At 49.9% G+C, this 9,715-nt stretch overlaps 1 protein-coding gene across 2 annotated transcripts; it reads left to right on the forward strand.

Annotated features, from left to right (window-relative positions):
* The first annotated feature begins 447 nt into the window (after positions 1-447).
* On the forward strand, positions 448-6,661 carry TAC1 (tachykinin precursor 1). 2 transcript variants are annotated; one of them, XM_040548270.1, is made up of 6 exons: positions 448-535; positions 1,027-1,164; positions 1,332-1,428; positions 1,893-1,916; positions 3,500-3,553; positions 6,163-6,661. In XM_040548270.1, the coding sequence occupies exons 2-6, from the start codon at positions 1,042-1,044 to the stop codon at positions 6,210-6,212; spliced, it is 348 nt and encodes a 115-aa protein (XP_040404204.1). In that variant the 5' UTR covers positions 448-535; positions 1,027-1,041; the 3' UTR covers positions 6,213-6,661. The 2 variants fall into 2 exon arrangements, with proteins under 2 accessions (XP_040404204.1, XP_040404205.1); XM_040548271.1 differs by lacking the exon at positions 6,163-6,661 and adding an exon at positions 3,977-4,814.
* Positions 6,662-9,715: the final 3,054 nt, after the last annotated feature.

Below are 9,715 nucleotides of genomic sequence, written 5' to 3' on the forward strand. Positions count from 1 at the left end.
TGGGACGCCTGGCCTGAGGGAAATGGGAACAGCCGTGCAACGGAGGGGAGCAGGAGGAGCTGTCCGAGCCCCTGGGGAAACGCAAAGCTGCTCTATGGGATGGGCGAAGGTAGGGACTTTGTTCCGGGGGGGCTCGGCTCCCCCTTTGCTCCCTCAGACCCGTGCTCAAGGATGCCTCAGGGGATGGCACGGGGGTCCCCAGACCTGGCGGAGCTCGGGGGGGTCCCCGCATCCGCATGCCTGCTGCTCGCCTTACCCGCACCCTATAGCCGCACCCTATAGCCGGGGTCCCCGCAGCGGCAGCGGGGTTTTGGGGGGAAGACGAGGGGAGCCGGAGCGGCCCCTCCGGGAGCTGGGGGCGGGGGCTGCTCGCCGGGGCGGGAGCTGTCACGGGGCTGGGACGATAAAAGCGGGGGTAATTGCATTTAGGCAAATGAGGCTGCCTCGGCCCTCCCCGTCCCCGGGTCTATAAAGCGGGGAGCGGCGCCCGCCGACGGCCAATGCGCACGGAGCGCCCGCCCTGCCGCTGCCACCGGTGCGTGAGCCTCGGGAGCCCGTCCGTCCGTCTGTCCGTCCGTCCGCCCGTCCGCGCCTGGACGCGTGGGGTTGCGGGGCTGTGCTGGGAGGGTGTGTGCGTGCGGTGTGTGCCGGGGTGCGTGCCTTCACGCGTGTGTGCGGTCCGTGCGCGTCCCCTCTGCGTGCGGGGGGGTGGCTGCGTGTGTGTCCGTGTGTCTCCCGCCGTCTGTCCGGCCGCACCCCGGGGTGGGTGCCCCCCCCCCATGCACGTCTGCTCTCGCGCGTGTGGATGCTGTGTGGGTTTTTTGGGGAGCCTGCCGGTAGGTGTGCGTGTGCCCGGCCCGACGTGCGGGGTGTCCGCACACACGGCTCTGTGCCTTCCTTGGACCTGTGCCCCCCGAGGGGCAGGCAGCCGTCGGGGGCTGTGTGGGGTTGTAGGGCTGTGCGTGTGGGGGGTTTCAGGGCTGTACGTGCGAGGTGTCCCCGGGGCCTCACCCTCTGCCCCCCCAGGACGTCGAGGCGGCGATGAGACTCCCACTGGCTTTCGCCGTGCTCCTCCTGGCCTCGGCGCGGGCGCTGGCCGATGAGATGGGAGCCCCCGACGACCTCAGCTACTGGGCAGACTGGGCTGACGGCGAGCAGGCAAAGGTGAGCCCCAACGGGACGTACGGCCGCCCCGGGGGGACCGAGCTGGGTCTACATGTGTGTGTAGTGTGTGTGTGTGTGTGCACACTGGGGGGCTCGGTGCCAGTGCCACCCCTTGGGGGCTGTGGGTATGGGGTCCCCGCTGATGGCCGCCCGCTGTCGCCCCGCAGGAGGAGCTGCCGCTGCCCCTGGAGCACTTCTTGCAGAGGATGGCGCGGAGACCCCGGCCCCAGCAGTTCTTCGGCCTCATGGGCAAGCGGGATGCCGGTGAGTGGGGTGGGGGCATTGCGGCACGCCTTGCACCGTGCCTCCCTAACCCCTTACATCTCCCTCCAAATATTTCATTTCGGTTGCTTGCATGTTTTCAAGTATCATATAAGACAAACACCCCACGCCCAGCATGTGCGGTGAGTCTCGGTCCCTTGTGGCGTGGCCCCGGTGCCATGCGGGGCTGGGTGTGTGTATGGTCCGTTCCGTGTCCCCTGCATGAAGTGGGAACTGGTCAACACCACTCGGGGCCAGCAGATCTAACTTGTGATGGCTTATCTGAAACAAGGTTTTGTATCCGATTCAAAGGGAAACGCGGTTGTAAACATCACCTTAATTTTCCCTGTAGGGTGGTTTCTGGTTTTGATGCTTCAAAGTGTTGCAGTAGCATCATATGTGTATGGCTATCCCTTTTATAACTTTATCCTTTTTTTCTTTCCTCTTTCCTCTCCTCCTCCAACCAGGATACGGCCAAATCTCTCACAAAAGTAAGTTAAAATGCAAATATTTTAAGTAATTATGAGAAGATATTCAGGTAGGGAATAGCGTATGTCAGGGAATTAGGGAGAAAGTAGCTGAGTTTAGCTGAGGAATGGCAGCCCAGAGGTGGAGAACTGTTCTGCTAAAGGCAGAATACCCCACAGTCAAGCCTCAAACCTTACCTAATCTAAGCTGCCACAAGCTTAGAGATTTCAAGCCACATTAATGTGTGGATGCTGCAGTTCTCTTTTATTTCTCTGGGGGCTTTCTGTAGCCTTTCTCATAGGCAAGGCAGGCTTACTGCCAGACTTGGAGAGGAACAATTAAGATAGCAAAATCTGGAAGATTACAATAGCAAGCTCCCAAGTCCCTGCAAATGATTCCAGGGGCAAGCCCAGAGGATTGGATGTGAGATGCCAGGTGGGTGCTGCCCGCGCTGTCCGGGCGTGAATCAGCCCCCACTCACAGCACAGCCTGGCTGACCACGTTCTGCCCTACAAACACATCTCGCACCATTAATAAGCGTGCCTTGCTTTGTTTCTGTACATCATCAAGCAGGAGATGGTGTCAGCAGTGCAGTGCTACCCGGTTGTGCACGGTGACAATCATACTCTCTGAATATATGTAAAGATGCTTAGACAGGGTCTGGAAGACTTAACAAGTGGAAAATATCTCTTTCTATTTTGGGAGACCTCCTCTGTCCACAGAGGTCAATAACTGTCTCGGTGCTCTGTTAGTTAGCTTTTATCACTGGGATTATTTATTGGAAGACTAATTAAAGAGTCCGATACAAAGCTCATGCCAGACAGCCTGCTGACTAAAGTAAAAAATTATAGCCTTCTGAAACTGCTTTGGCTCACATTAATACCTATGATGTCTGAAGATCATTCGTCTTGGCTTGGAGATAAATTAGCCAAGCAAAATTCTTTCCAAAGAGAGATTTCTAAGTTTGCCTCAAAGTCAGCTTAGAGAAAGAAGAATGGCTCCTTCTCAGTCCTTACGTGAAACTTTAGCTATCACTATATCTGATACATGCTCTAGGCCAGAAGTTGGACTAATTTATCCTCTACACGTCCAGTGCCTCGAGGAGTACTAATGGGACAGGAAGGTAGTATCAGAACTCATAAATATTCCAGAAATAGAGCCACACTGTCTAGCTCAGACATGTCCAGACATTGAGCCCCATTGGCTTCATCTCCAGTGAGGGCTCTGCCTTGTCTGTGGGGAAGATTTTCCTCCACATTACAGGGAAAAAAAAAACACCAGTAGGTAGAATAGATGCATCACAGAGATGCAGGCTATGCTGAGATACTGCTTTCTTAAGCATCTGTCCAAATTAATCAGAATTGTACTGGGGGAGGAATAAGAATTAGCTATGGGCCATTGTTTTGCTGTGGTACTTAAAAAAAAAAAAAAATAATCCATCCAAGTCAATGATTGATATTCATTCTACATGTTCTGAGAGTGTTGTGAAAAATTAGCACGTGAGATGGACAGTTTAGGAGCCAGTCCCTTCCTTGGGAGAGCACATTTTCTTAAAATCCTGCCTATTTAAAATGTATTAAAACAGCCCCAAATATATATTTTTCAGGGCATAAAACAGACTCCTTTGTTGGACTGATGGGCAAAAGATCTTTAAATTCTGGTAAGTATATGACTAAATCTGGTACTCTGCTATACAGCTGCTTAACTCTGTTGCCTCTTTGTTCCCTCCCACTGGATGGCAGAAGCAGTCTTTAGCAGAGACACCGAGTTCTCTGAGAAGGGTTTGGGGTTTTCTTTCTGAACCAACATATGTTGGAGTGCCCTTTACTCCAACACTTGGGGTGGTCAGGCACTGCCACAGTGCATGTGAGGTCAGGTGAAGCTCCCAAGGGCACTTGCCTCGCTCCCCCTGTCCTGGCTGGCAGCGTGTGCGTCTGGTCCCCAAGGTGCTATGGCAGAAAAAAAAGAAATGTTATTGATGCATCAGGAAAAAATCCAAAGGATGAAAATATAAACGTCATTTAAACTTGTAATTGAAATACTGATCTCCACAGATGAAGGGATACTCTCATCATCTCTGCAGATCATTATTCCTGATAACCTTGGAGCAGGAGGTGAAAGAGCAGAGACCAGCCATTAACACCACCTCAGTCTGCAGGTCAAGCTGCTAAACATTCCCAGCCTCTTCCAGCTTTACCTAAAAATAGCAAAAAGCATTTTAAGCTTTGAATAGATACAATGAATTTCTACTGTTTTCCCATGGCATCCATATAGGGCAGAGTACTCCTCCCTCTTGCACGATCCCTGAGGGTAATTCCAGGCTGCCAGGAGCCTCTGCTACAGGGCTGCAGTGAGGAAATCCCTCACTGTGAACTCTAAAGTGTCAGTTAATTCCCTAGAACAGGAATTTAAAAAAAAAAAAAAGGAAAAAAAAACTAATGCCTATTTCACGTCTCTGAAATAGTTCTCGCTGTTTTTGTTAAATGGATGATAAAAGTTAAATTACTAGCTGACACCTTTATATTACTTGGATACATGCTGTGATCTATATTCTGCAATTATGGTTGTCAGTAACTTTTATTTTCAATTAAACCCTGTTCAAACTAGTAATATTGCTCTCTGCATCATTTTGCAAATTGCTATGTATCATGAATAATTTCGTACAATTTTATCTGTGGTGGCAATAGCTATTAAATGCATAATACCTGTAAATATATCTGCTATCATAAAAGTAAATAGCCTGGAAGTAACAGACCGGGTTTTCTTTCCATTGGGATTACATTTACATGAATACGAGGATGTAATATACAGCAAATATTTAAAAAAAAAAAAAAAAAGGCAAAGATTTGATTGGTCTAATTTCAAAATTGCTGGTATAGTTAGGATACTGTTGTGTGATATTTAAGTATTTATCAGTAACAAAGGGGAATAATGAATTTTTACCCTGTTGGAGTATGTAATACTGCCTGACAGGTAAAAATACAATTCACTGCTTTCCTCCCTGATTCCCCGAGAGGAAAATGGTAGGAAATTTCTTCTCGTCCTCTCGAGGAGGAGGAAGGTCCCAAGGGCTGATCAAGAATAGGTGCTAGGTTACCTGTCACTTCTAGCTAACCCTCCCCACTGAGTGATGTTTAACTGGGCAGGATTTAGACCTTTTCGTGGCACCATGCCACGGTTTTCTTCTTGTGCAGAAGCCCTGTGCCTCCTGGCAACGTGCAGGTGTTCGTACTGCCCCGGCAAAGGCTGGTGTGACAGCAGGGCACCGTAATGCCAGTGTCCTTGTCCCTGATCTGGTGAAGCTGGCTGCTGCCCAGGCTGCCACCGCAGGTGGAAAGTCCTGAGTACAGTAAAGATGCTGTAATAATCCATATTGAGAAAGGAAGCTCAATTCATTTTTTTTCATTAGCCTGATAAAAATTGAAGCCTTCTGAATTTAAATCTGTCGCTGATCCAAATGCCAGCTCCCCGCAGCACGCAGTGCAGAATGCCCCCAGGAGAGATGTGCATTTCCTTGCATGCCCACACTCTGCCAAAGCCAGGATCCCTCGGGTTTGAGGCAAAGGTGACTCTGGTGACGAGCCACGTCCTGCAGAGGTCAGGCTCTGCAGAGCCTCCTCTTTTCTTAAAAGAGCAAGAAGGAAAGCTGCTAAACACCAAATTTTTTACTGAAGACTAATTTTAGGTGGCAGTCGGCGCGCAGGGTAGTCTGGGTTTTGCTTAGCTCCCACTGCAGAGTTTAATAAAAGGTATCACTGTGTGTATGGGCTGGAGACAGGGAAGCTTTAAACCCAGCAGAGAGCTGACAGTGCGGGACAGAAGGTGGGAATGTCAGTGCTGAAAGCCTCTGCTCACAGATTGACCAAGTGCTCCGGTCCCGCCTGTTAAATGCAATACTGGGAGGTAAAGGGGCTCTGAGATAATGGTACTTCAGGCAGCTCCACAGGCGGAAAGCACTGCTCAGACCTTGGGCATCTGGAAGCATCCCGCAGCCTAAGGGGCAAGAGCAGCCCAAGGAGCTCAGGGCTGTGCCAGGACCCCACATCTCTGCCTGGAAGGTGAGCCGGGGCAGCAGTCTCCAAGCGGTGCTTTCCCAGTGCACCCACCCATGGGCTGTAGGGGACTTTGGGGACGGGGTAGGACATGTCCCCCTGGGAGCTGCAGCCACCCCACGCTCCGGTGGCTGAGGTCACAGAGGCTTCCTTGTGCCTGCTGGGGTCTACGTGGGGCTGCACGATGTGCTTCATGCCATTTTGTTTTTTTTTTCAGGATCCTCCGAACAGAGCATAGCACAGAATTATGAGCGGAGGCGTAAATGAGACATTCCCGTGCATTATTTATTAAACTTCATTTGTTCCAATGGCCAACGCAGTGTAATATAAACTAACCACTGTATGGAATAATTATTTATTTAACAATAATCGATGGGATTTTTTTTGTTGTTTTGAGTTAGACATACAATAAAATGAATATTTTTCATATTGTGGCAGCGATATATGTTGTGTAGGTGCGTTGCGGTTCTGGAAGGACAGCTCCTTCGAGACCAGCAACCTTGGTGATGTCTCACAACAAAGCACATCGTTTGATATGACCTGTAAAGTTACGTTCACTAAACAGAGAAAAGATTCTTTTGTTCATCAAAAGTGAGTCTATATCAGCTTGACAACCAGTGCAGAACAGAGCTGATGTACAGTCTAGTGCCTCAATTTGTTTTCATGGTTTATAATGTACTGTAATTTCCGTATCAAAAAATATATTTGTATCATTGCAGCATGTTTTATGTTTTGTGACTACGTATCTATATATTTTAAAAAGGGGAGGGAGGGGTGAGGCTTGAATGTGAATCTGAGGTCTTCATTTCATAGTCTGGAATTTTATGATAGTAACATTTTAAATAAAAGCCACTCTGGGGATTTTGCAACATACTTCCTTTGGTGATAGTGATGGCGTTATTTCCAGTGTGAGGCATGGATCCAAGCAGCAGGGATCTCAGATTAGAAAGACCTATCAGTGTAATGGCGTCTTTTCGCAGGGAGGCTGCGAGCCTCTTCCTGAGGGTTTGGTGGAAGCTTTGGGGGTGCTGCTGCTGGAGACAGAAGTTCCCCGGGCTGCGCTGGGTCACGCAGGGTGCCTGCCATTTGTCCTCGCCCCTATGGGATCCAAGAGTTGCACCTGTCTGAGAAGGGCTCAGTTGTATCCCCCAGCTCCAAGTGGAACAATTTGCTGGGGATTTCATCCAATATTGTAGGTTTTTTATTTGAAAGCCAAGCTTTTAATAAATTCTAGCCCTCAGATTCACAATAAAAACACTTGTTGACTCAAACCAATTGAATGTGAGGAAAAAAAATATGAATGTAATCACCTTTTTAATTAAAATGTCTGGTTACTATATTTTCAGGACAGTCACCAAATGCCAAAGCATCTGGCTATTTTCTCTCCACCTGCTAAAAGCTGGAGTTCTCTGTTTGATGCTTTCACACAACCTTTCATCGCAGATTAATCAGCAGTAAAAACAGCCAGCATATACAAGCCAAATTTCAAAATAAGCAATACAAAGTGATTAACTAGTTGTTGGTTTCCATTTTTAAAGTGAACTTGCAAACTCCATTTTCAAGTTTATCTGAGGCCTCCCCACAATTGCACCCATTACAAGTGCTGGTGGGCATAGGACCATCCCCCGCTCAGCTACGGGCATCATCTAGGCCTGCCCATGCTTAAAACAGATCCCACTTCACAGCGTCACAGAACGGCTGAGGCTGGCAGGGCCCTCTGGAGGCCACCTGGCCCAACCCCTGCTCCAGCAGGGCCACCCAGAGCAGGGTGCCTAGGCCCATGTCCAGGCGTTTTCTGAAGATCTCCAAGGAGGAGACCTCACAGCCTCTCTGGGCAACCTGTGCCAGTGTTTGGTCACCTAAACAGTGAGGACATGCTTCCTGATGTTCGGGGGAACCTCCTGTGTTTGTGATTGTGCACATTGCCTCGTCCTGGCACTGGGCACCACTGAACAGAGCCTGGCTCTGTCCCCTTTACACTTTCCCTTCAGGTATTTATAGACACTGATGAGATCCCCCTGAGCCTCTTTTTCTCCAGGCTGACCAGTCCGAGCTCTCTCAGCCTCTCCTCATCGCAGAGGTGCTCCAGTCCCTGTGTCATCTTTGTGGCCCTCCTTGTTCCAGGAGCTCCATGTCTCATACCAAGGAGCCCCGAACTGGACACAGCTCTCCAGGTGTGGCCTCACCAGTGCTCAGCTGAGAGGCAGGATCACCTCCCTTGATCTGCTGGCAGTACTTTGCCTAATTAAGCCCAGGATACCATTAGTTTTCTTAGCAGCAAGGACATGCTGCTTGGTGTCCATCAGGACCCATCGGTCCTTTTCTGCAAAGCTGCTTTCCAGTCAGGCAGCCCCCAGCATGTCCTGGTGCCTGGGGTTGTTCCTCCCCAGGTGCAGGACTCGGCACTTCTCCTGGCTGAGCTGCATGAGGTTCCTTCAGCCTGTCCTGGCCTCTCTGGATAGCAGCAGGACCCTCTGGTGCATCAGCCACTCTGTCCAGTTTTGTGTCGTCTGCAAACTTGCCGAGGGTACATGCTGCCATGATCTTCCAGATCACTGAGGAAGATGTTGAGCAGGACTGGGCTCATCGTGTGCTGATATTCGCAGGGCAGGAAAATACAGAAGGCAAAAGTTTGCAAGGCAGACCTTGACATTTACCTCTTGGGCTTCTAAGGGGGATGTTTCTCCAGTCCCATCACCAGTACAGCTTAGCTGAATAATATATGAGGCACACCTGAGACTTTTAAAAATAAACTCACATTTCAACAGCACTTTGCAGTTGCACTGGCAGAAAGAAAGAGCTGTAGGCTCACCTGTAACAACAGAGCTCAGCCCCGCAGGTGTGGCTTCAGAAAGCAGCTATGATCAGCTCAGAGGGGAAGTGCAGGCCGGTGGCAGCAGCTTTGGGCTGGACACTGCGTCCTCACCCACATCATTTTGGTGCCTGCAGGAAGGAGGCAGGGGCTGCGCAGCAGGAAACCTGAGGCAGATTCATGACAGGCACCGCACAAGTGCGAGACACAGAGGTACTAGTGCTCTGCCAGGGCTTGTTTTCAGAGCAATGAACCCCTGTGTCAGCTCCCACTGAGCTCGGCAAGGAGGGGAAGATGACTGCTGGGCTGCGGCACAACAAAGGGAGCGCAGAAATGTGCAAATGTGCACTGGGTGATGCTCAGCGAGTTGGGGGGAAACAAACCCGTCAGCAGTGAGAGCGGGTCTCACGTGTTCAGAGGACAGCACAGGCATTCGTTAACAGCACCCAGCAAAGGGCCGGGCCTGAGTCTTCCACTAAAACAATTTTCCCCAGAAGAAAGGATGACCCTCCAGCTTCAAATACTCTCTTGTTACATGGCCGTCCGAAGAATGTTTTTAATTTGACCTTTGAAAAGACTCATCTCCATTTCTGATGGCACATGCATTAGTCCATGTTTTGAACATTAAGATTACAATTGGCATTGATGTATGTGTTTGCACAGTCACACATTCCCAGATACAAATAAAACACACACCAAGAGGCATGGACTGATGTGTTTCAACTAACTGCACCTACAGCACACACACAAAAAGTATATAATCACGACAGTATATATCAGGGCAGTTTTCCAAAAGCTGCATTTAGGAGGACATTTGGAGCAGCAGCTTGTCGCTTCAGTGTGTGGGGAGAACATGTTTTAGATCAACAATGCTCCAGAGGAGAAGGAGGAAGGAGAAGGAGGAGGAGGAGGAGGAGGAGGAGGAGGAGGAGGAGGAGAAGGAGAAGGAGAAGGAGAA

Source organism: Cygnus olor, chromosome 2 (genome assembly GCF_009769625.2).
Source record: "Cygnus olor isolate bCygOlo1 chromosome 2, bCygOlo1.pri.v2, whole genome shotgun sequence".
Taxonomy (NCBI): Eukaryota; Metazoa; Chordata; class Aves; order Anseriformes; family Anatidae; genus Cygnus; species Cygnus olor.

Coding starts and splice junctions, on each gene's coding strand:
- TAC1 (XM_040548270.1), top strand. CDS start 1,042: ATGAGACTCCCACTGGCTTTCGCCGTGCTCCTCCTGGCCTCGGCGCGG. Junction 1,429..1,892: donor CATGGGCAAGCGGGATGCCG/GTGAGTGGGGTG, acceptor TCCTCCAACCAG/GATACGGCCAAATCTCTCAC. Junction 1,917..3,499: donor CGGCCAAATCTCTCACAAAA/GTAAGTTAAAAT, acceptor TATATTTTTCAG/GGCATAAAACAGACTCCTTT.